The sequence below is a fragment of the Myxine glutinosa genome, chromosome 12 (genome assembly GCF_964187855.1).
Source record: "Myxine glutinosa chromosome 12, kmMyxGlut1.1, whole genome shotgun sequence".
Taxonomy (NCBI): Eukaryota; Metazoa; Chordata; class Myxini; order Myxiniformes; family Myxinidae; genus Myxine; species Myxine glutinosa.
This window is the reverse complement of record NC_136272.1, coordinates 89,136,580-89,163,326: the sequence shown is the minus strand read 5'-3', so window position 1 is coordinate 89,163,326 and position 26,747 is coordinate 89,136,580. Positions and strand designations below refer to the sequence as shown.

The following is a 26,747-nucleotide window of genomic DNA, read 5'->3' as shown; positions in this document are numbered from 1 at the left end:
CGTCATGACGCACACCGGGGGCCACTCCGGCCGCCGTACGACGGGCCCTTCCGGGTCCTGCGAAGGGGCGACAAGTCCTTCGTCGTCGACTTCGGCGGCCGGTCGGACCGGATTTCTGTGGACCGCCTCAAACCGGCGCACATGGACGTCGACCGACCACCACGGTTGGCCCTTCCTCCGTGGTGAGGCTGCCCCCCGTCCACAGTTCCCCCCGCTCGCCCACCCACCACCACATCGGACCCCCCCCCCCCACGACCCTCCAGGGGTCGCTTCGGCCAGGTCATCCGGACCCCCCTTAAATTGACCCTGCCGGTGCAGGTCGATTCTGGAGGGGCATGTGTAGCGGTTACCGCTGGGTGTACACAATCGCCTTGCACCTGCCAGGACGCGGCCAGGGCACAATCGCCATGCTGGGCTCGTCCGGACGGGCCCAGACGCGCCTCTCCTGGGCATGCCCGAACTCGCTGTTCCCGGGCTCGCCCGAACCTCCCGGGCACGCCCAGTCTCGTCTTTCCCGGGCATGCCCGCTCTCGCCTTTCCAGGGCTCGCCCAGAACGCTCAGGCATGCCCGCTCTCGCCTTTCCAGGGCTCGTCCAGGACGCCCGGGCATGCCCGCTCTCGACTTGCCAGGCCTCGTCCAGCATGCCCGGGCAGGTCCAGACTCGCCTTTCCAGGACTCGCCCTTGACACCCGGGCATGCCCGGTCTTGCTTTTCCCGGGCAAACGTTCCGGCATATATGTGTATATATATTGCTGCCCGATAAACGGGCTTTTCAGAGTACCCGAGTTTGATACGTGCAATAAAGCAACTCGGACGAATTTCCGTCTTTGGTCACGTCAATCCTTTCGACTCGCGTTGGAGCACAGCTACTTCATATATATATATACCCTCTCCTTCGACAAATACACTAAACAGATGACAAAAACAGCCTTCTTTCACCTGAAAAACATCGCCCGTCTCCGTCTCCGTCCATCGCCCGTGTGGCGGACACGAAAGCACTGACGTGGTGACATCACCCCGCACACCAAGTGGGGGTGGGCCACGCCAGGGAGAGAGGCGTGGCCTCAGGATATACATGGGGCGCGCAGCCCCGAGCAGCTCAGTGCTGCAGTTTGAGTGCTTTGAATAAAGACTCTTTTGTATGAACCGCGTTGTCCGCTTGCTCCTTTCGTAAGCCTTAGTGCGCAGCACCGCGCTTCATTTGGTGACCTCGACGTTGGATCTGCCGTAGCCGATCTCACGGAGGACGTACGGGCCGACCACCTCCTGGATCTCCCCGAGCTCGGCGACACGCGCCCGTCGGGCCGAATGGACCATATGCTGTCGCTGTTGGGCGACGAAGCCCCTGGTTCTCTATTCCGGGCGCTTTTCCGTCGCCAACTACCAGCACAGGTACGCCTCGCGTTGGCCTGGACCGTGATAACGGAACCCCGAGCACTGGCCGCCGAGGCAGACAGGTACTTCGCGGCTTCGGACACGCGGGCGAGAGTCGGTGCGGCCGTCGCGGATCTCGAGGCTGATGCTGCTGCACACCTCGTGGATCCCGAGGCTGATGCCGATGCACACCTCGTGGCCGCCGCCACGCCCCGCCCATCACCACGGAGAAAACCCTACCGCGGGGAAAACCGCCGGCTCCACCAGCTTGGCGGAGCCAGCCGCGCTCCTCCAACTCCACCACCTGGTGCCAGTTCCACGCCAGGTTCGGCCATGAGGCTCGACAGTGTCATCCGCCATGCTCCTTCGACAGGTCGGGAAACGCCCGGGCCGGCGCTCGATAGTGGCAATGAGCGCCGGCCGTTCGAACAGCCTACTGTTCATAACGGACACCTTATCCGGGCGCCGTTACCTGTGCGACACGGGAGCGCAGGTGAGTGTCGTTCCTGCCGATACGTCGGACAAGCACACCGCGGGCGGGGGCCCTGCGCTGCTTGCCGCGAACGGGACGCCCATCTGTACGTACGGAAAACGCTGCCGCTCTCTGCGGTTCGGAGGGCAGGTTTTCCGATGGTCGTTCGTCACCGCCGACGTGCCCATGGCATTGCTTGGCGCGGACTTCCTGTGCGCAAATGGGCTCCTGGTCGACGTAAAGCACAGACGTCTTGTCCAGGCCGACACGTTCAGCTCGCTCGCTTGTGCGCTGCCCAGCTTGTCGAGCAGCTCACTGAGCGGCTCACCGAGCGGCTTGCCAAGCGGCTTGCTGAACGGTTCAGTTCCGGCCGCGTTGATCTGTACGCTTCCGGCAGCGGACGAATTCACCCGCCTCCTCGCCAGCTTCCCGGCCTTCACGCGGCCCACCTTCTCGGTGGGGGCCGTCAAGCACGGGGTGGCCCATCACATCCCCACCGTCGGGCCACCGGTCTACGCCCGGGCACGCCGCCTCGAGCCGACGAAGCTAGCGGTAGCAAAAGCGGCGTTCGCTACCCTGGAGCGACTCGGCATCGTTCGGCGCTCGGAGAGTGCTTGGGCATCGCCGCTGCACATCGTGCCGAAGCCCGGCGGGGGATGGCGACCGTGCGGGGACTATCGCCGTCTCAATGACGCCACCACCCCCGACCACTACCCCGTCCCCCACATTCAGGACTTTTCCGCCCGTTTGGCGGGCATGTCCTTCTTCTCGAAGGTGGACCTCATACGCGGCTACCATCAGGTCCCCGTCAGGCTGGAGGACATCCCGAAGACGGCGGTCATCACGCCATTCGGACTCTTCGAATTCCTGCTGATGCCCTTCGGTTTGAAGAATGCGGCTCAGGCGTTCCAGCGGCTGATGGACAGCGTCCTGCGCGACTTGGATTTTGTATACGTCTACCTGGACGATATCCTCGTCGCCAGCGCGTCCCGGGAAGAGCACCTACACCACCTCCGCACGCTCTTCGAACGCCTGGGCCAGCATGGCCTGATTGTGAACCCCGCAAAGTGCCGGTTCGGCGTCGCCGAAATCGATTTTTTGGGGCACCGCGTCACCAGGCACGGAGCCGTCCCCCTGCCGGCCAAGGTGGAGGTGGTGAAGGGGTTTCCACGCCCCCGCACGATCAGGGGGCTGCAGGAGTTCCTGGGCATGGTGAACTTTTACCATCGGTTCCTGCCCCGTATCGCCCAGCTCCTGCGCCCCCTGCATGAAGCTCTCCGAGGTAAGCCGGGCAAAGGTGACGTTACCTGGACCGAGCAGATGGACACGGCGTTCACGGGCGTGAAGCTCGCCTTGGCTAACGCCACCATGCTCGCGCACCCGGCACCCGATGCACCGATCGCCCTGAACACCGACGCCTCGGACTACGCGGTGGGCGCAGTGCACGAGCAATGGGAGCGTGGAGCTTGGCAACCGCTGGCGTTCTTTAGCCAGCAGCTTCGCCCGCCCGAACGCCGTTACAGTACCTTCGACCGCGAGTTGCTCGGGCTTCACTTGGCGGTCAGGCACTTCCGCCATCTGCTCGAGGGCCGTGCGTTCAAGGCCTTCGTCGACCACAAGCCGCTGGTCTTCGCGATGGGCAGGGTCACCAAGCCGTGGTCGGCCCGGCAGCAGCGTCACCTCTCGGCCGTGTCCGAGTACACGACGGACATCCGGCATGTCGCAGGGAAGGACAACCCAGTGGCGGATTGCCTTTCCCGGGCCGTCGCCCACGCAGTCCACCTCGGCATTCACTATGCCCGGATGGCAGCGGACCAGGCCGCTGACCCCGACGTCCAGGCCTTGCGGACCGCCGTCACGGGCCTCCGCGTCACCGAGGTGCCGTTCGACGGCGCGGACGCGGCCCTCTTGTGCGACGTCTCCCTCGGGCGGCCTCGCCCCATCGTGCCCGCGGGTTGGCAGCGCCAGGTTTCTGACGCCATCCACGGCCTGTCCCACCTGGGCACGAGGGCCTCCCAGAGGTTGATCGCTGACAAATTCGTCTGGCATGGCCTCCGGAAGGCCGTCCGCGGCTGGGCCAGGACGTGCCTCGCGTGCCAGCGCGCCAAGGTGCACCGGCACACCCAGGCCCCATTGGCCCCGTTTACGGTGCCGGAACGCCGGTTTGACCACGTCCACGTGGACCTGGTGGGACCTCTGCCCCCCTCGCGGGGTTTCACCCACGTCCTCACCATGGTGGACCGCACCACCCGGTGGCCGGAGGCCGTGCCCTTGGCGTCGACGACGGCGGCGGACGTCGCGCAGTCGTTCATCGCCACCTGGGTCGCCCGGTTCGGTGCCCCCTCAGACATCTCATCCGACCGCGGCCCCCAGTTCACCTCGGAGCTCTGGGGGCGGTCGCGCGGGGGCTCGGGGTCCGGCTGCACCGAACCACGGCCTACCACCCCCAGGCTAACGGCCTGTGCGAGCGATTCCACCGCTCATTGAAGGCCGCGCTCCGGGCCACCCTCCGTGACGGCGGCTGGGTCGACAGGCTCCCCTGGGTCCTGCTGGGCCTCCGGACGGCGCCCAAGGATGACCTGCGCGCATCCGCGGCGGAGTTGGTCTTCGGGCAACCGCTGCGGGTGCCGGGCGAGTTCCTCCCCGACTCCACGGCACCATGGTCCGCGGCACAGCAGCGCTCCGCTCTGCAGGAGACCGCCCAGAGGTTCGCCCCAGTGCCAACGGCACGCCACGTGCACCCACCGACGCACGTCGCCCCGGAGCTTCGCACGGCGGAGTACGTCTTCGTCCGCCACGATGCCCACCGGACACCACTGCGGCCCCCGTACGTTGGGCCTTTCCGCGTGCTGGAGACCGGGGTGAAGCACTTCACCCTGGACATCGGCGGTACTCCTGACCGTGTTTCTGTGGACCGCCTCAAGCCGGCCCACCTCGACGTGGACCATCCACCGCCAGTGGCCCGACCCCCCGCGTCGGGGCCGCCCCGCTGCGGGCGGACCCCCGGCACCGCCCAGGCCCGCCGCCACGCCGCCCCCCCGGTCCTGCACCCATCCCAGGGGCAGCCGGAAGCATCCCAGATGGCATCCCTGCATCCCGGACGCCGCCAGTCGCCAGGGGGCACTTCGGCCGGGTCATCCGTTTGCCCCGCAAACTGTCCCTTCAGGTGCGCGGGGGTTCTGGGGGGGCGCGTGTGGCGGACACGAAAGCACTGACGTGGTGACATCACCCCGCACACCAAGTGGGGGTGGGCCACGCCGGGGAGAGAGGCGTGGCCTCAGGATATACACGGGGTGCGCAGCCCCGAGCAGCTCAGTGCTGCAGTTTGAGTGCTTTGAATAAAGACTCTTTTGTATGAACCGCGTTGTCCGCTTGCTCCTTTCGTAAGCCTTAGCGCGCGCAGCACCGCGCTTCATATATATATATATGTATATATATATATATATATATATATATATATATATATATATATATATATATATATATATATATATTGTTACGGACGCGGTTAAAGATGTTATTTACCGAGTGGTTGGTATTACTGCGACCGAACAGTTATTCCCCGACTAATACCCGATTTGCCCCAAACTTTGGCCGGATCGCGCCACCGCTATTCAATCGGGAAAACTCTAAAACGACCGAATACAAAGAGGAAGAAGACGTACAGAAGAGTAAGTGGATTTATTAGTTACACATATAATCAAGAAGAAAGTAGTCATGTTTATTTACAGACGAGATTAGATACACAGTGCAACGCTAGCTTACCTACAGTCTTAATTAACCCAGGGACAGAACAAACAAGGACAGACTTACGCGGGGAATGATGATAGGACTGGCGGGAGATGGATGGCTTGCGGGATAGGGATGTCCAACTAGTTCTGCAGCTGATCGACTCGTGGGCAGCCGCCGCTCCTTCGCGGCCCTGCTCCAAACTGCCGTCCAGGCCTCACGCTGCTGTGGCTGCAGTTTCGGTGGCTCCAGCTGCAGTAAATGCAGTTTCAGTGGCTCCAGCTGCAGTAAATGCAGTTTCAGTGGCTCGAGCTGCAGTTCAACCCTGGACTTCTTTCGGACTCAACTCTTGGACTCCCTCTCGTCTCTCGGTGAAAGCTCATCTCCCGTCTGCCTGTAAAAGCTCATCTCTCTTCTGCCTTGGGAAACGCCCTGCCGTGGGTTATATAGGCCCCACCCCTCAACCTTCGCGAACCTCCTCGATGTTTCTTTCCTCCGCCCCCTCTAGCCAAACCCCTGGCTCATGGTTGGTCGAGTGGGGCTGGCTCACTCCTCCCCTCTATGACGAGGTGGAGACACGCCTTTCTTCTCCGACCCTGCCTCGTGGTCAATGGCGGCAATTGTTGGAGCGGAGGTAGTTTCCAATCGACGAAAGGGGGAATGGAGGTTTTGGGAGTGGGAATGAAGGGAATCTATCTCTTTCACTTGGTGCAATGGAGTACTTCTATTAATGGGAGACACAGCCTTACCCTAAAACACAGAATACGATATAACTATCGAACAGGGGTAAATCTATGATTGGCTGACGTGTATGCTTGTGGACTAATTATGGGACGCCCTTTTGACCTTTACACAGCTCCGGAGGCAGGAGGCGCAGACTCAAGCAATATTCATCACCAATTTACCACAATACAACACAATCAAAAAAATACAGTCCTCATATCCGCAACAATATATACTGTATACAGTGGGACCTCTAAATCCGAATTTAATTCGTTCCAGCGGCAGTTCGGATTGGGAAAAGTTCGGAATTAGAAACTATTTTCCTCATAAGAAATAATGGAAAGTGAATTAATCCGTTCCTGGACCCCAAAAACCCATTATCAAGACACTGTTAACTGCAAATACACATGATTCAAGGTAAAATGAGATGAGTAAATGCCCTAAATATCAAATAATAATAATAATAAAAACAAGAAATAAATGTACTAACATGAAAATAACTGCATTTACCTTAGTGGAGAGTTCTGATGGTGCATGTGGAAGCCGGAGAGGAGGAAGGAGGGAGAGGGTTTTATTGCTTGGAAGGTGAGGCACCTTCCAAGCTAACATCAGATGACTGTGCTTCTGGTGTTTGCTCTCTTTGTCTCTTAACACCACGTGTAGAGGGTTGGGGCTCACTAGGCTTGCTTTCTTTAGAGAACCACCTCTCCAAAGTTGCCTGGTGTTGGCGACTCTTCTCCTCAAGATAAGCCTTCACAGAAGGGGCAAACTACTCATGAATCCACTCAGTGAAGAACTGCCTGGTAGCCCATGCTTTCACGTTTGCCCTCCACGTTCGGTTATAGAAATACATTCGGAATTAGGGACAAAATTTTCTCGAATTTACGGTTCGGAATTAGAGTAGTTCGAGATGAGGGGCGTTCGGAATTAGGGGTCACTACTGTATATATATATATATATATATATATATATACCCTTTCCTTCGACAAATACACTAAACAGATCACAAAGACAGCCTTCTTTCACCTGAAAAACATCGCCCGTCTCCGTCCATCCCTCTCCTCCGTGGCTGCAGAAACCCTCATCCACGCCTTCATCACCTCCCGTCTGGACTACTGCAATAGCCTCCTTTATGGTTCACCCTCAACAATCACCAATAAACTCCAATACATTCAGAACTCCGCTGCCCGTCTACTCACCCATTCCCGGACCTGTGACCACATTACCCCCGTCCTTTACAAGCTTCACTGGCTCCCCATCTCCCAGAGAATCCAGTACAAAATCCTCCTCTTGACCTACAAAGCCCTCCATAACCTGGCCCCATCCTACCTGGCTGACCTCCTCTCCAGACACACTCCCACCCGCAACCTCCGCTCTGCTGGTACCAACCTGCTGACCCCCCCCCCCCCCCATCCGGACCAAATTTAGATCCTGGGGGGACAGGGCCTTCTCCATCACTGCTCCCACCCTCTGGAACTCACTACCTCACACCATCAGAGACTCCTCCTCACTCACCACATTCAAAACATCACTCAAGACCCACCTGTTCAACACTGCATTCAACATTTAACCCACAGCATCTAACCCCTGACTATCTCCTCTCCTTCTCCCTCCTTTGTGCTTTGAATTTGATTTGGTTTGCCAATTTGCCTTTGCCAATCCCTATTGATTCTTCTTTTTTTGCAATTGTTTTTATGTTTTGCTATGCATTATGTTTTGCACTCTGTCAAAGCGTCTTTGGGCTCCCTGAAAAGCGCTATATAAAATAAATGCATTATTATTATTCTTATATATGTGTGTGTGTGTGTGTGTGTGTGTGTGTGTGTGTGTGTGTGTGTGTGTGTGTGTGTGTGTGTGTGTGTGTGTGTGACCGACTCCCCTGTGGGTGATCCACTCCCTGGTGCAGTGTGCGTGATGCGGGAGGGATGGGGGCGGGGAGGGAGAGGATTTGAACTCTTGAAGTCACATTTTACATGAGATGTAATAACACATTTCAAACTGTATTTCCCATGTGCACGCACCTGCATTCACATGTTATCAGAAGTAAATACATTGTGTAGATTACATCATTTGTGGATCTCATAAATTGCCAGTAACGATGTTGTAAAACTGAATGTGCAGCATCAAACTCAAGATGTCCAAATGTCACACGTCCATGTCCGTGGGTTTCCCACGGGTGACCCCACTAGTCTAGTTGTAATGGAGCAAACTATACGCACTGTTTAAATATTGGTTGCTTCCTGTCTATTAATTCTGTACGACTATTCATTGCGTTTTGCTGGAAAATACCTTTCGACCCTTTAGACTTCTGAGACTCCTTAGACCTTTGAAGACCCTTTAAGTCCCATGAGACCCTTAATACCACCAAGACCCCTCAATACTCTGACACCCCTTAAAGACGCAAAAGACCCTGAAGACTCAAAAGGCCTCAAGGACCCAAAAGACCCTGAAGGCTCAGAGTACCCAAAATACTAGAAGGATCCAAAAGACCCTAAATAACCAGAAGACCCAAAATACCCCCAAAGACTTTTAAAGACCACAAAGACCCTTGAGACTCCAAAGACCCATAATATGCTTTAGACCTATTAGTCCAGCTTGGACACATGATCATTTTGAGCTTTAGACCACTTGGACCTTTTTTGATTACAAATAAATTACCAATAAATAGTATCACCTGTATTACAAATAAATTTGTACAAAAGAAATGTTTGTATTATGATTGGTGTAAACCATGACAATACAGCAACCCATGTTCAGTCAGGTCATTATCCTCAGTTAAAACAAGCCTGGGCAAAGTATATTTCAGGGAGGCACAAAGTATCACTTAACTACAAACAAAAACGCTTCTGGCAGTAAAGTCAGGAAGAAAGACAAGGATCAAGGTAATAAATCTGATACTCAAGATGATATGAGGTATGCTATGCAGCAAAATAGCATTCTTCACTTTCAAGTTTGACGTTAGACGCAGCTTCGTTAGCCAACATGTGGTACCAGTTGTCACAGTGAATTGTTATTTTTTTCAACACAACGAATGCAAACAATTGTATTGATTTTGTGTTGAAAACCCAGTTTGTCATTCCGATTGTGAACACTTGCGAAATATGAGGGAAAATAGACACAGGCTTGCAGAGCTCGGCATGGAGGAGGGAGTTGAGAAAAAACCCATTCAGTCGAGTTTCCATTGTCAGAATTGTGTCATGTTTGTCACTGACTACATGAAGCTGAGGTAGCCAAGGCCTGAATGCAGGCCTCTAATCAATGCGACTGCATGTTTTTTTCCTCATAATGAAATAATGAATTTCTACCCCCCCCCCCCCCACCTCCCCTCCACAAGACCCCCTGCCCAGGCTGCTCCCTAAGGGAGCGGGTGTTTCTTATATACATTTTGGGCTGATGATGTCTGTCTATCTATCCAACCCTGAAATACAGAAACGCTCCTCAGAGAGAAAAAATATTGTAAAAAAAAAAAAAAAAGTTGCTTCAAATTAATCCAAACATACAGAAAAATTATAATATAAAAAGCAAAGTTGAACACAAGAGATTACTTCATCACACATACAAAGTGGCAGATAATGCAACGTGTAGAACCGAGAACTTTCCCATTACACTGGTCTGCGTTTGAAAAAACAAAATCCTGAGGTAAAGGTTTTTAAAAGTTGTTCTTTTATAAGTTTTGCGTGCTGAATTCAAAAATGTAACTCATTTTGCTCAATCAGGTCAGGTTTTTATGCTATCTCAATTGTAAAAAAAAAGAAGATAATTCGAAAATAATCGTTATGAAATTAGCAAGTTAATTTTTTTTAAACAGACTTAAATTGACAGAAAATGTACAAAGTATATAAAGAATGGTACACGAGTGTGTTCCACAGCTGGAACGTCTCTCTTGAGGCACCAGCAGTAGTCTGCGATAATGTTCACATCCCAGGTACCTCTCTCCATCACTCGAATAACCTGGTAGAAGCACTCTCCTTGCTCCTCACTGACATCACCGCAGTTGTCCGGAAAGTAATCTAAATGCGAGCTGAGAAAATGCATCTTTATGGACATGCATGCACCAAGAGCCTGGAAGCTCTGCAGGAGCTCCTCGACAACACGTTCGTACTCTGGACTTCGGTGGTTGCCCAGGAAATTCGTGACAATGGACTTGAATGTGAGCCAGGCATTGATCTCATTGTCCTCCAGACTTTCGTCGAATTGAGCATCTTAGCTCCCTGATCTGGGGGCCGTCAAAAATACCTGCTTTCAGTTTACCCTCACTGACGTGTGGAAATTTCTGATTCAGGAAAGCGAAAGCTCGGCCTGCTTTGTTGAGTGTTCTGACGAAATTCTTCATTAGTCTGAGCTTGATGTGCAGTGGCGGAAGTAGATTCTTCTGCGGATTCACGAGAGCGTGTGACAGAACGTTGTGCGAACCTAGTTCCAGGCCAGGTCTTTTATTTATTTATTTATTGAACATTAAAAAAAAAAATTATTTCTTTATTTATTTTTAATTTTTTTTGGGGGTGGGGGGGGGGGATACAAGACCGAGGCTCGTGTAAGAGCTAACATAAATCACAAAAAAAAACGGACACACAAAACATACAATAAGGGGAGCGGGAGACAAGATGGACAGAGAGAGGGAAGCACACAAGTATAACAGCAGAGAACAGGGACATCGGGAGATCTGTGGGAGGGAGAGGGCTTGGGCGGAGGAGGCATGGGAAGGCGGTGGGGGGGGGGGGGCGAAGTATAAAACACATGGACACTGCTCGACCTTCCAGGAAGGAAAGAAGTCGGGAGTTCAAAAAAGTGTATGTGGGGTGAATTAACGGGGGTATAAAAGATCAAGGTTTTGGATGGGGGAGGATAAGAGATGGTGGTGAACAGCTATTTTAAAGACCTGGAGGGAGGACTTTGTCTTGCTGGCCAGTCGTGTTTTATGTAGTGTTGCTTGTCTGCTCAGCTGTCCCACAGACAGAGAAAACATGGGTATTTGGTGTAGCTGCCTTGTAGACCCAGGACTTGGGCTATAACCTATAAAAAAGAAGTTTATTAACTACTACTGGTCTCATTACTGAGTATGGTATCACATTGCTACAAAAAATACAAATATTTAAAATTATTGGAAATTATTTAAAATATAAAATACTTCACTTTTTCCTACTTAGATTTTACTTTTAAAAAGTACCTAGGTTGACACCAACATACCTTTAGGTCTCCGCATATCATCCAATTGTGATGTTTGTACTTCAAAGCAGGTAGAAAAAGCTCCATGTTACTATAACTTTCAGTCATCTGCACCGAGTGACCCACCGGAACAGACGCAACCTTGTTACCATTGTAGAGTAGTACTGCTTTCAAGCTTCTGCTTGAGGAGTCCATGAAGAGCCGCCATTCTGTGGGGTCATACGCTCAACCCATAGCTGCAATGAGGCCGTTGACGTTGTTACAGTAAACCAGCAAAGCTTCTTCGTCCAACGTGAAATATTCTCGAAACTCTTCTTCGCGGCTGCGATACCAGAAGAATATTGTTTCTGGAGTTAACAAACGATTTTCGCAAAGACGTTACCATAACAACTGAGTAGATTCTTTGGACAAGCACAAATCTCTTGTCAAATCGTTCAACTCAGCTTGGCTCAAGAGTTTGGGTTGACTTGTCTCGGCAGTAGGTTGATATGTATCAGATACGTCACCGTCATCTATTTCTTCATCTGAGTCGGACGATGAATCAAAGTTGTCAGGCGGTGTTGGAATTGGAATTTCTGGTCCATGAGGAACTGGCTTTATGGCAGATGGCACGTCTGGATACTTTGCGTGTTGCTTATTTTTTCGATTTATGCCTAAAAGGAAACAGATAAAGATAAGATAAAGACATATCCCATATATTGTCAGGCATATTTTTGTAAGTATAAAATGAAAACCATACTAAATTCATACTAACTTACCTTGTAGGTTTGTCATACAGAAGTAACAGTCAGTAGTATGATCTCTTCCTTCCCTCCACACCATTGGGACACCAAAAGGTAGACACTCCAGCTTATTGTGGCTCCAGCGCTGCAGACTTTCAACGCATGTTTTGCAGCATACGTGAGGGGCAAAGTCTTTGGCCTTGTCACCAAGTTTAACTCCAAAGTAGGCGTGGTACCTTTTCCTCACAAAACGTGTGATGTTTGACTACTGGTCTGACATAGTGACTTTGCCACAGATATAGCAGAACCTGTTTGGGTAATTCTGGCACATTCTATGCATGATGAAAAACAGTAAAGACAATCGTAATTAGAAATAAGTTGTGTCTGTTTATTATATAGAGCTTGGGTAACACTTGGCTAAAACGTGTCTGTTTAAAAAAAATTAACTTGCTCATTTCAGAACGATTATTTTCGATTTTTAAAATTTTTTTTAAAATTGGTATACAATAAAAACCTGACCTGATTGAGCAAAATGAGTTACATTTTTGAATTTAGCATGCAAAATTTATAAAAGCGCAGCTAAAAAAAACCTTGACCTCGGAAATGACGCAGAGCAGTGCTATCTGATGCTGGCAGATGGGCATTCGGAGGGAGGGGCCACTTTATGAGGAAATGTCTTGCTTGTGTGACACCATTTCCACAACCCACAGGTTGTCGTTGGGTCTCAGAATTGAACTCCGGATACACCGTTTGGAGGTAAGTGCCCTACTTCTGCACCAACCTGTCTGTGTTATTATACAAAGCGAGAACAGTACTCAAATAAGTTTGTCATCTCAAGGTTTTGGTTAAACCCCCTCTTCAGTCCCCTTCTATGATTCTACCCCCCATAATTTCACACATTTTTCATCGCATACAATGAGAAACAAACAAAACAAAGATAAAATGAATTATTGCTCTTAACATCGGGTCACGTGAGAGAAGGATCTGGTGGAGGTATAATAGCCATGTGGGGTAAACAGACAACACCGTGCCAGGAAGCTATAGGTAAAGCCAACAGGGTTTTAGGTTGGATTCGTAGTGGGTAAATGATCAATCAAAATAGGTGTTGTTAATATTGCACATGGATGTGGTGAGGGCTCATCAACAATACTGCTTTGGTCACTACATCTGAGGAAAGATATAGCTGTCAGAGAGATGGGACAGTGGAGGACAACTAAATTGATTCCAGGCCTAGATAAATAAAGCTATGAGGAGCGGTTGAAGGAGACAGGGCTTTATCCATTATAAAGGAATTGATTACGAGTCGATACATGATTGAGGACTTTAAGATCATGAAGAATATCGACAAAATAAGTGCATAAGAGTTCTTCAGCAGAATAGACAGTAATAGGACCATTTGCAGGTACCAAGGTAGGGGTCTTTCACTCCAACGAGTAGTTAAGGCATGGAATGGTCTCCGTGGAAAGGTAATGGCAACAGAAACAGTAGGTAAGTTTAAATTGGAACTAGGTAGGTAGGCTTACCTAGAAGCATTGGAAAGGGTATAGGGATATTGGCAGGACAGGTACCTTGAGTATGGATGGGTATTTGTATACATCTGTGCTGATGTGATGTGTATGAGAGGGTCTAGTCAAGGGATAGTCTGTGATCGGTGTTGTACATTCCCAACCCGAACAACGCCTTCACCCACCAATAAATAAATAACAATTAGAATTTTGTTTGTTTTTACTTTTAACACACTGGTGATGTCCCTGGGCGTTCCGACCACACTTTTCCCACCCTCAATGAAATTAAGTCATTAATTATCATGACAGATTGATGTAATCTGGTCTTGGACGTATGGCCTCATTCTGACCTGCATCAAATTTCCTTGTTAACCTGAGACCAAAGCGGTCTCCATTGGCATGGAGGTTTTGAACGTCACAAGGAACTTCGATGCAGGATGCGGCCATTCAGCCCATTAAGCCTGCACAATTTTGCAAGTATTCATGTTGTCCTCAATCTGAAATGTCTCTCGATCGCTACCTTTCAAATTCCACTTTCAACCTATCTCCTGTTTCTGTTGCCACCACCTTTCCAGAGAAAACATTCCAAGCATTAGAACTCCTCTCTGAGTGAAACGTCCCTACCTTTCTCAATTCCTAACTACCTGACACTGTTATATGGGCTGACAGGATGGCCTCGAGGTACGCATACTCGCCTAACCAAGCTGTCTGACCTGCGCTTGAATCTCGAATCAGCTATAAACTGTCATTCTGGTGATTCACAGGCTGGGCGATTCATCAATGTGTGTGCAGTCCCTCAGATGCAAGTTAAACTAGAACGGCACTCAGTAGAGAGCAAACTTCCGCCTGGTTGGCCATTTCACTCAATGGTAAAGAATCACTTAAAAAATTATACGAGGCGGATCCGGATCTTCACCAAAATTGAATAGATTATTCCTTTTCACACACACAACCTCTCCACCAAGTTTCGCCCAAATCCGCCAATAACTTTTTGAGATATCCTGCTATGTATCGTTTTTGGCCCTGTCTCTCAATGGTGAAGAATCACTTTGGAATTATTTTAGTAGCCGGATCCGAAGCCGGATCTTCACCAAAATCTAATCATTTCGTCCTTGTCACATACGCTACATCTCAGCCAAATTTCGTCCGAATCCATCCACAACTTTTTGAGATATCTTGTTCACAAACAAACAGAAAAACAGACAGGCAGACAGGGGTGAAGACATAACCTTCATCCACCTTTGGTGTCGGAGGTAACAAACAGGTTTTCCGCTCATCTGAAACAGAAATGATATAGAAAAGAAGGGACATTCCATAGAGCTTGTAGAAAATGCCAAACAACAGAAAAGAATGAACATTCAAAAAATCTCGTGTGCATGCTGGACTACCCTTGTGTTCTTAGGAAGAACCAAGTAATGCTCGAGAAAAGTTCATATACAGGGGTGCCAATTTGATTCATACAGTTCGAAAAACTTTACTTAATGACAGGTTTTAATCTATCTAGCGCCCCAATATTTGAACTTTTCTAGAGTCTTACCTGGTTCCTCCTAAAAACACGCATTTTCTACAAGCATATGGAATGTCCCTTCTTTTCTATAGTTTGCTACATGGCACATACCACATAAAGGGGCCTTTTCTATGCTCGTGGCATTTTACCCAATAATGTCCCTTCTTTTCTATAGTTTGCTACATGGCACATACCATATAAAGGGGCCTTTTCTATGCTCGTGGCATTTTACCCAATAATGTCCCTTCTTTTCTATAGTTTGCTACACGGCACATACCATATAAAGGGGCCTTTTCTATGCTCGTGGCATTTTCCCCAAGAATGTCCCTTCTTGTCTATAGTTTGCTACATGGCACATACCATATAAAGGGGCCTTTTCTATGCTCGTGGCATTTTACCCAATAATGTCCCTTCTTTTCTATAGTTTGCTACACGGCACATACCATATAAAGGGGCCTTTTCTATGCCCCTGGCATTTTCCCCAAGAATGTCCCTTCTTGTCTATAGTTTGCGACATGGCACATACCATATAAAGGGGCCTTTTCTATGCTCGTGGCATTTTCCCCAAGAATGTCCCTTCTTGTCTATAGTTTGCTACATGGCACATACCATATAATGGGGCCTTTTCTGTGCTCGTGGCATTTTCCCCAAGAATGTCCCTTCGTGTCTATAGTTTGCTACATGGCACATACCATATAAAGGGGCCTTTTCTATGCTCGTGGCATTTTACCCAATAATGTCCCTTCTTTTCTATAGTTTGCTACATGGCACATACCATATAAAGGGGCCTTTTCTATGCTCGTGGCATTTTACCCAATAATGTCCCTTCATTTCTATAGTTTGCTACGTGGCACATACCACATAAAGGGGCCTTTTCTATGCTCGTGGCATTTTACCCAATAATGTCCCTTCATTTCTATAGTTTGCTACATGGCACATCCCATATAAAGGGGCCTTTTCTATGCTCGTGGCATTTTACCCAATAATGTCCCTTCATTTCTATAGTTTGCTACATGGCACATCCCATATAAAGGGGCCTTTTCTATGCTCGTGGCATTTTACCCAATAATGTCCCTTCATTTCTTTAGTTTGCTACATGGCACATACCACATAAAGGGGCCTTTTCTATGCTCGTGGCATTTTACCCAATAATGTCCCTTCTTTTCTATAGTTTGCTACATGGCACATACCATATAAAGGGGCCTTTTCTATGCCCCTGGCATTTTACCCAATAATGTCCCTTCTTTTCTATAGTTTGCCACATGGCATATACCATATAATGGGGCCTTTTCTATGCCCCTGGCATTTTACCCAAGAATATCCCTTCTTTTCTATAGTTTGCTACATGGCACATACCATATAAAGGGGCCTTTTCTATGCTCGTGGCATTTTACCCAATAATGTCCCTTCTTTTCTATAGTTTGCTACATGGCATATACCATATAATGGGGCCTTTTCTATGCCCCTGGCATTTTACCCAAGAATATCCCTTCTTTTCTATAGTTTGCTACATGGCACATACCATATAAAGGGGCCTTTTCTATGCCCCCAGCATTTTACCCAATAATGTCCCTTCTTTTCTATAGTTTGCCACATGGCACATCCCATATGAAGGGTACTTTTATCTGACCCTGGAATTTTCCCCAAGAATGTCCTTCTTTCCTATAGTTTGCCACATGGCACATCCCATATGAAGGGTCCTTTTATCTGACCCTGGCATTTTCCCCAAGAATATCCCTTCTTTCCTATAGTTTGCCACATGGCACATCCCATATGAAGGGTCCTTTTATCTGACCCTGGCATTTTCCCCAAGAATGTCCCTTCTTTCCTCTAGTTTGCCACATGGCACATACCATATAAAGGGGCCTTTTCTATGCCCCTGGCATTTTACCCAAGAATGTCCTTCTTTTCTATAGTTTGCTACATGGCACATCCCATATAAAGGGGCCTTTTCTATACCCCTGGCATTTTCCCCAAGAATATCCCTTCTTTCCTATAGTTTGCTACAAGGCACATACCATATAAAGGGGCCTTTTCTATGCCCCTGTGTTACGGATTTGTAACTTCCGTTATTGTGGTTTTCCTCCACTTGAAAGATTTAGGATTCTATGTACTATTATTGTCTTCCCAAGGTTTATTGTTTATGAACAGTTTTTAAAAGTTAAAAAGGTTAACTTAAAATGATACAGGAAACCGAACGAGAAGACAATGTGGTGAAGAGGAAGAAGCAGCGCGAGCAAAGTCGGAGAGGACACGTGACGTCAGCGCTCCGTAACGATCAAGGTTTACCGACAGCCGCGAGGGGATTTTGAGTTCCTGGAAGGGACATCCGGCGATAAGAATATTCGCTGGAGTGGAGAAATCTGCGTAGACAGATTTGGGGCACTGAGATTCCGACGAATCCTCATCTCGTCGCATCGGCTCAAGCTAGAGCCATTGGCCATCTTGAACCCCGTGCTTCGGACACCTGTGAAGGTTTGCTTCGTGTCATCTTCACCCCTAACATCCTACCGACTGTCAGGGATGAGTGGGTGTGACCGCTACATCTCCAATTATGTTGCGGTTTGTTGAGGGAGCGGTGAAGGTGCGCCTCTGGAGGGTGCCGTTGTACAGTTTGGCGGGCAGCGCACCCTTGCCCACTGTACCCGCTTTGGATATCGACTGGAAACCGAGATTCGGGCTTCGACCGGATTTCGTTCCATGGACCGCTGGAGCGAATCCCATTCGCCTTGGGAAAATTCATAGAGACATTGAGGAGTGTCCTTTTCACTCGTTGGGAGCAGTGAGTTATTTGACTTTATATAAGAGATATATAGAGTGCACTCTTAATGGCCATTTGCTGTACCGTTATACCTGTGTGTGATTTATAATACAAGTTTGTTCATTTATAATCATTGGTGTGGTTTCACTATTGATTTTCAACACAGGGTAATATATTTTTCTGCCGGGGTTCCTCTCGGGGTTCGGAGGTTACCGAGACCAGGAGATTGTAGAGGACTCCGTAACATAAATTGGGGGCTCGTCCAATTGAAACTCATGGGCTCGAAATTGGGTCTTCGTCCGGGATATCAAATTCCTTAAATATCGTCCGGGATAGAATTCCCTAGCATTCCCAAATTTTCCAATTTTGGAAATTTTTCAACATTCCCAAATTAAAAAAAATATATATATTTTTTTGTTTGTTTTTTTGGGGAAATTTCTTGTGTGAAGGTTAACAGGTGTTAACGGATAGTCACCATGGAGTTTGACGCAGAGAAGTTTACAGCGACCCCTAGTGAGGCACAGATCCGAGCGTTACTAAAATCGGAACTCTTGATATTGGGCAAGCATTTTAGCTTGGAGGTCCGAGCTAAAATGAAGAAACCAGAGATGCAGACAGTGGTGATAGAATCTCTGGTGGAACTAGGAACACGGGGAGAGGTAGCCTTGGATTGGTTACCAGAAGAACAAGAAAATGTGGAGCTCCAGAAAGTGGAGATGCAATTGCAGAGCCAGGAAAGGTTAAAAGCACAAGAAAGAGAACTCCAGGAAAGGTTAGAAGACAAAAAAACAGAGGAAAGGAGAGCTGCAAGGGAACTCGAAGAAAGAAGAGAAAAGAAACAAGCAGAGGAAAGGAGAGCTACAAGGGAACTCGAGGCAGAGGAGAGAAAAGCCGAAAGGGAGTTAAAGGACCGTGAATTGGCGCGTCAGCAGGAAATTAAAGTCAAGGAGCTGGAGTTAATGAGAGAACGGGGAGAGGTACCACCCATGCCGACTGGTTCGACAACTATTCTAAACACATGGGATGTTGGCAGACATGTGAGGCTGGTTCCACCCTTCAATGAAAAGGAGGTAGCCAAGTTTTTTTTACACTTTGAGAAAGTGGCTCAACTGCTAAAATGGCCGGAGGAGTCCTGGACCATATTAGTACAAAGTGTTCTGGTGGGTAAAGCTCAAGATATTTATTCGGCTTTACCAATTGAGCAATGTGCAGATTATGAGATAGTGAAGAAAACCATTCTCAAAGCCTATGAATTGGTCCCGGAAGCTTACCGGCAAAAATTCCGGAACGCCAGGAAGAGGGAGAATGAGACCCATGTGGAGTTTGCCAGAATGAAAGAAACCATGTTTGATCGGTGGTGTGATTCAAAAGAAGTCGGGAAAGACTTCGAACGATTGCGACAATTGATCCTGCTGGAGGAATTCCAACAGTCTGTCCATGAGGACATTAAAGTACATTTGGAGGAAAGGAAAGTACCAAAGTTGTATGAGGCAGCAACCATGGCAGATGACTATGCCTTAACCCACAGGATGGGGTTCCACAAACCGAACTTCTCGCCTCCAGGTTGAAGCATTAAAGCTCATACAACTTTGGACTGAGGTATGAGGCAGACTTCTCGCCTAGACCCAGGGGAGCTATGGAACATCAGGGGCTGAGAAAGAAAATTCATGGGGGCGGCCTCAAGATGAAAATGAGGACCACTCTAATACCACGACTTCTAGAAATCAGAATACTGCGGTTCCAAGACAGACCTATCGTCCGGGGGGCTCGAGGCAGACCGCCGCCCCCATGCCTTGGCAGACCACGAGGTTCTCCACCGGGCCTACTTGCGCTTTTTGCCATAAACCTGGACACTTGATGTCCCACTGTTATGCTCTGGGAAAGGAAAATCAGGAGCGGAGTTCGACTAGTACCACTCCGAATGCAATGGCAAATGTGAGTGGTCGCCCTCAAAAGGGTTACCAACCATTTATTTCAGAGGGGTTTGTGTCAATGGATGGAGCCTTGACTAGCCGGAGACCTGTTAGGGTATTGAGGGACACTGGAGCACATCAATCTTTAATGCTTCAAGGCATCTTGCCATTGTCAGAGGAGACGGCAACTGGTGATAGTGTTCGTTTACAGGGCATTGGTGGCTGTGTTAGAGCTCCACTTCATGCCATCTATTTGGAGTCCGATGTGGTGTCACCGGTCAAGAATGTCCTTCTTTTCTATAGTTTGCCACATGGCACATACCATATCAAGGGGCCTTTTCTATGCTCGTGGCATTTTACCCAATAATGTCCCTTCTTTCCTATAGTTTGCTACATGGCACATACCATATAAAGGGGCCTTTCCTATGCTCATGGCATTTTCCCCAAGAATGTCCTTCTTCTCTATAGTTTGCCACATGGCATATACCATATAAAGGGGCCTTTTCTATGCCCCTGGCATTTGACTCAAGAATATCCCTTCTTTTCTATATTTTGCTACATGGCACATACCATATAAAGGGGCCTTTTCTATGCTCGTGGCATTTTACCCAATAATGTCCCTTCTTTCCTATAGTTTGCTACATGGCACATACCATATAAAGGGGCCTTTTCTATGCTCGTGGCATTTTCCCCAAGAATGTCCCTTCTTTTCTATAGTTTGCCACATGGCATATACCATATAAAGGGGCCTTTTCTATGCTCGTGGCATTTTACCCAATAATGTCCCTTCTTTCCTATAGTTTGCCACATGGCACATACCATATAAAGGGGCCTTTTCTATGCTCGTGGCATTTTCCCCAAGAATGTCCCTTCTTTTCTATAGTTTGCTACATGGCACATACCATATAAAGGGGCCTTTTCTATGCTCGTGGCATTTTCCCCAAGAATGTCCCTTCTTTTCTATAGTTTGCCACATGGCACATACCATATAAAGGGGCCTTTTATCTGACCCTGGCATTATTTCCAAGAATTAATACCGGAGTCGAAATTTTCCGATGTCCACCTTTTTGAGAATCGCCCCTTTGAGCCAAGCAAAAATAGGACCGCAGGTCCTGAAGCTCACCTGGATCAGGAGCAACAGTTACTCAAACCCCCGACAGACTCCCTCAGACCGTGATGTTTTTAATGCTGCAACAAACTTTGGTACATCATGGTCGATGAAGGTTGTGATAAAGTTTCATTGAAATTGTGTGTGTAGTTTTGGAGAACAGAGCAAATACCTATTTTGGGGGGTAAACCCGCCCTCCCTCGTAAACCCCTTTAATATGCTAAGATTTTGATGCAGTCAATACACCTTCGTTGGGCATCAGATGTGAAGCTTCTTTTATTTTCTTTCTTTTTTTGTATACAAGATCTAGGCTCGTGGAAGAGCTAACATTGATCACAAAAAGACAAACTGACACATAAAACATATGATAAAGGGAGCGGGAGACAAGATGGAGAGCAGGAACATCGTGAGATCTGTGGGAGGGCTTGGGGGGAGGAGGCATGGGAAGGGGAGGGGGTGGGTTCTTAGAGGTAAAAAAAAACCACATGGACACTGCTATGACTTCCAGGAAATAAGTCGGTATTTCAAAAAAGTGGATCTCGGGTGAATTAACGGGGGTAGAAAAGATCAAGGTTTTGGATGGGAGATTGTGGTGAACAGCTGTTTTAAAGACCTGGAGGGAGGAGTGGGATTGAAGAGAGTGAGGGAGTTTGTTCCAGAGGCGGGAGAAAAGGGGAATGAAAGAGTGAAGGTGAGTAAAGAGCCTAGATTTTGGCAGTTTCACCATAAGAGGGTTGCTGGCAGATCTTGTGCGACCTGTAGGAATATTTGTGGGACAGAGCACAGATAGAGCTGGGTGATTCGAGATTTTAAAAAAAATTCTGAGTGATTCTTCTTCATTGAGTGATTGGGTCAAAAGCGATATATAGCATGATATTTTAAAAAGTTGTGGTCGACTTATGCCAAAACCAGACAGATGAATTGGTTAGGTGACCAGTACAAACTGATTATATTTTGGTTCAGGTCCGAATCCAGATCTGGCCTATCAGTGGTATACAAAAGATAAACTGTTCAGCGTGGCGGAGGTATGCGCTTTGTGTCATGAACTATAACACTCTAACTCTCTGTTCAACCACCCTGGCATCTTTCTGCCCCTACCTTCACACCATGTTGCCCATTTCTTTGATGCAGATTGCCCTCTCGTTAGCTTTTCCCAATCTAATGCACCTAACTCTCTTCGTACCCTCAAGATTTGCCTTCTTTAAATGTAACGGCAAACTCTACCATCCTGAACTCCAACTCTCAGCAGTATTCTTGCACACAGTATCCTCAAGTTATGGTTGCTTGTCCCCAAATGTTCTCCAATATACATCCACCTCCCTCATCATATTGGGATCATTACTTAAAAAGGTCGAACACTGCATTCCCCATTATGGGCTAATCTACAAACTGGTTTAAAAATCAATCTTGGACTGCCCTGTTCCTGGACTCGATCTATCCCAGGCAAATGAAAATCCCCTATGATCAATAACCCTGGTCAACAGCCAAATTGGTTCTGACTTATTTTCAAATGTTTCTAACTAATTTGGTGCCCACGATTCCGAATCTGACCTTAAAATTTCGCTATCACGTAACCGTGACGTAGTACATCATAAGTGTGGAAAAAAATCTTTGGAGCATGCGAGTCTCAATAAGTCTATTTATTGTCACAAAACAAATATGAACTTAAAGTTTTTATTTACATCACATAAAAAAATGTAAATCTCCAAAAATAATATGAACTTTATAAAATATCACAAAAATAATATGAACTTTATAAAATATCACAAAAATAATATGAACTGTATAAAATATCACAAAAATAATATGAACTTTATAAGATATCACAAAAATAATATGAACTATATAAAATATCACAAAAATAATATGAACTTTATAAAATATCACAAAAATAATATGAACTTTATAAAATATCACAAAAATAATATGAACTTTATAAAATATCACAAAAATAATATGAACTTTATAAAATATCACAAAAATAATATGAACTATATAAAATATCACAAAAATAATATGAACTTTATAAAATATCACAAAAATAATATGAACTTTATAAAATATCACAAAAATAATATGAACTTTAAGTTTTTATTTACATCACATTAAAAGTGCTTCTGAACTTTACATTTGCGTTTGTCAGAGCAACCACTTTCACGCTGTAAAGTCCAACAGTAGTCAGTCGCCCATCATGTTTGGATTGAATCGGCCTTGATATCGAGTCTCCATGATGGCAATTTCCTGGTGAAACCTTTCTCCATGTTCATCACTGACATCGCCAAGATTTTGTGGAAAGAAGTCCAGATGAGAATGGAAGAAGTGTATCTTGAGTGACATTCGAGCACCGAGCGCCTGGTATCTCTTCAACATCTTGTCCACAAGCTCTTCATAATTTGGTGCTCCAAAATTTCCAAGGTAATTGTTCGCAAGAGCCACAAAGCTATCCCAAGCAACGCTTTCCAGCTCAGATAGTCTCGTTACAAAGTCCTGATTAGTGAGTACAAGACCAATTTGAGGACCATTGAAAACACCCAACTTTACTTTGGCCTCAGATACAATGCCTTGGAACTTCATTAGCAAGTAGTGGAAGCCAGCACCGTCTTGATCCATGGCCCTCACAAAGTTCTTCATCAAACCAAGTTTCAAATGAAGTGGTGGTAAGAATACCTTCTCAGGGTCAACAAGAGGTTTGTAAATTTCAAATGAAGTGGTATTCCTTTGGTATACTGGTCCTCAAAAACTGGATGTGCTAATGAAAATTGTTTATCATAATCGAAATCTACAGGTTCATGTCGGTTAGAATCACCTCAAAATATACTAGAACCATAAAACTTTTAAAATTTTGTTGACCAGTGTAATCTTCTTTCCACAAGCTTATTCACGAACCCCTCTTTCCTCCTCTCCCTTCCGATCAGAAGCCCTATGAACACATCATCAAGTATGTCACTGCTTGTGCATTCCCTAATCTCAATGCACACAGAATCCTCCTTAAGAATTCCCACCTTAATGTCATCCCTTTCTCTCGAAGCAATACTGCACTGTATTTTACCAGGTTTGCTGCACCTCCACCGTTATCTTTCCTATCACATCTATCACATTATTTTTTTACATTATATAGTCTTAAAGTGTTGTCTTCCAATTCGTCTCCTTTAACTTCAAGCTCTTCCATTGTGTTATTTAAACTCCTGGCATTGGCACAGAACGTTTTTTTTTTTTTACTTTTCCCTTCCTCCAAGTATTCTTTGCTTCCCCTGCCGAACAATCACTTCACCTCATAAACTCGGTTACATTTCCTTCCTTTATGGCCTCTTCACTTCCCTCTCGCCTAAAAATCATTACTTCCCTGAATTTGCACTGTAAACCTTCGTGCTCCAATTCTGTTTTACCATAAATCTGAAACACTCCCTTTGACTGCGGATACATTATTATTGTTTAATTCCTAAACCCAAAGCCTTGCTGCATGCACCATTATTCCAACCATATGTTAACAACCATTGCTCTAATCATACATTTTGTTCCTTTTCTGTTCTTGGAAGAATACTGTACCAGCAAAAATTACATCAGAACCTTTTTTCAGTCGTCTACCCAATATATCCTTCCTGAACCTATTTTACAAAGCTGAGTAAACTTTCCCTCTCTCATTTACTTCTATATGTACAGCAACCAACGACTACCTGCCACAACCCAACACAACACTTTGTTCAATACAACACAATAGTTCATGTGTCCGATTATTTCTGCAGAATGAGGAATTCACATGCTGGAGTTTGATCGCAGACAACAAAACATCCCCTTGGCATTTTCCTTTCCATGGTTCACTCCACCCAACCACTGCCCACATTATCTTCCACACCAGCTGCTCCGCACCACACCCCAGGCACTCACTCTCACTCGCCACTCCCTCACAGCACACACCATTTCGGGAATTTAACAGTTTATTCACCATTTTAGTCGCGTGCATCAAGCACAATTTTGCCTCAATAATAACTTTTGTTTCTGGCTTGTTACCATCATGATGACCTGACTGAAGTCATGATGATACAGATCAGCTTACTGTTTGAATGCATCAGACGTTGACATATACATTGACATATAAGAAACTAGGCACAAACATTCATTCCACCAAGAGCAGAGTATTTGTAAGCAGTTTTTGCTCCTGAGATGAAACATTAACTTCGCGTTTCAGTTTGGATTTCGTATTGCCTGGTGTTGGCTTAGCGGTTAGGGTGCCGGCTTGGGATCCTCGGATCCTGAGTTCGAATCCTGGTGTTGGCTTAGCGGTTAGGGTGCCGGCTTGGTGATACCTCGGATCCTGAGTTCGAATCCTGGTGCCGTGCTTGGGATCCTAGGATCCTGGGTTCGAATCCCGGTCGATCACTGAATTAACACCAGGGGGGTTGACTCAGCCTGTCATACCTTCCGAGGTCGGCAAATTGAGTACCAGCTTGCTGGGATGAATGAACCTGGTGTGTACCCCGATTTAGAATAGGTACACCGTGTCCCTGTGCATCGTAAGAGGCGACTAAGGGTTGGCGCCACGAAGGGCACCCGGCCATAAAAACATTGCCTCAATTGTCATGGGGCCCCCAAGGGTAACCCCTGCTCTGGCGGGGGAAATGGCCTTAAAACGATCATTCATTGCACTTTTCGACCTATTGCGAGAGAGTTAAAAATTGGGCACAGTCTATTCCAGGGCAAGACAAATATGTGTGTAAAGTTTGGCGATTCTACGTGCAATGGTGTAGACGTAGTACTGCGAACAGACAGACAAACACGCAAACCAACCGATCAACATACTTGCCGGAATCTTTTCCGGCAAGTAACAAACACACAAAGCGGGTGATCAACATACTTGCAAAAAATATATATATACGTTTGCTCTATTATAATAAGATTTTGCACATTAACACATTATGTTGGGTGTACTTCAACTTTTTACTGGTTGTGCAATTGCAAAAGTGTTGCCACGTTATCAGAGAAACCAGATAATATTATGACATCAGATTACAAACTTCCCATGGCAACATTGCGTTGGAATTGCTTCATGGAGGGATAATCACGAGGGACACTTTTTACAGTGCAGTTTACAATGAAAACCTGAATGTAACCCAAAGCGACCATGAAAAATTAACACATGACTTAACAGCCTTCTATTGTTATCCACCATTGCCTCCTGCTCTGCTATCAAAAGTAAGTCCTCTGCTTCTCACTCTCACCTGTTTTCTTTCTTAAGATCCTGCTTCATACTTGTAGCACATTATTATTATTTCCTTTTGTCTTAACCTCTCTTTTGGCCTTTTGGAGTTTTTGGACCAGGTAACTGTAAATACATTCTTATCCTCGCAGCCTTTTGACACATTATTTTGCTTTGTGTGGTTTCCGCAGCAAAATAGAAGAACAGGATTGCTGGCTCACTGCCCAACAAATCCGACCCACCTTACCAGTGGGAAAGGTTTTTATTCATAGCCGCATATGTCTTTGCTTAACCAAAGGCATTGCAGGCTTCTCTTCTCTATCGATAAGGAAAAACGTGTTTTTTTGTGTACAGTCAATGCTCATGGAAAAGCTTGAACACAGAGAGTATCAACACACAGCAGAATAAAAGGAACAGGAAAAAGGAAGGAGGAAGTGCAAACAGCAGAGCCAAACGTCACGACAGATGGAGACGGACAGCAAGGGATGCGGGTAAGGATGAGGGGATGGAGAGAATGCAGGAAATGAATAAGATAGATTTAGAAGTAATCTCTTAGGAAGTAGAAAATGGAA

At 47.1% G+C, this 26,747-nt stretch overlaps 2 protein-coding genes across 13 annotated transcripts in view; one reads left to right on the top strand and one right to left on the bottom strand.

Moving 5' to 3' along the window:
• The window catches only part of MCM8 (minichromosome maintenance 8 homologous recombination repair factor), a 112,532-nt gene extending 100,114 nt beyond the window's left edge, over positions 1 to 12,418 (bottom strand). For 3 of the 9 annotated variants that reach the window (XM_078766077.1, XM_068132057.2, XM_068132053.2), the window contains exons 1-2: positions 12,224 to 12,358; positions 11,487 to 12,118 (exon numbers count right to left, since the gene is read on the bottom strand). Coding sequence is in view for 4 of the 9 variants with exons in the window: in XM_068132053.2 (XP_067988154.1) it covers positions 11,487 to 11,502 (16 nt within the window). In the remaining 5 variants the exon portion in view is untranslated. Of the gene's footprint in view, positions 1 to 11,178; positions 11,313 to 11,486; positions 12,119 to 12,223 lie in introns of all 9 variants that reach the window. The other 6 variants (XM_068132051.2, XM_078766079.1, XM_068132055.2 and 3 more) reach the window with 5 other exon arrangements.
• A 408-nt stretch (positions 12,419 to 12,826) lies between these two features.
• LOC137437595 (beta-1,3-galactosyltransferase 2) overlaps positions 12,827 to 26,747 on the top strand; it is a 38,251-nt gene continuing 24,330 nt past the window's right edge. The window contains exons 1-3 of one of the 4 annotated variants that reach the window (XM_068132046.2): positions 12,874 to 12,943; positions 23,897 to 23,919; positions 26,530 to 26,666. In XM_068132046.2, the coding sequence (XP_067988147.2) occupies positions 26,641 to 26,666 (26 nt within the window). In that variant the 5' untranslated portion in view covers positions 12,874 to 12,943; positions 23,897 to 23,919; positions 26,530 to 26,640. Of the gene's footprint in view, positions 12,944 to 17,426; positions 17,982 to 23,896; positions 23,920 to 24,006; positions 24,034 to 26,529; positions 26,667 to 26,747 lie in introns of those variants that run through there. The other 3 variants (XM_068132045.2, XM_068132048.2, XM_068132047.2) reach the window with 3 other exon arrangements.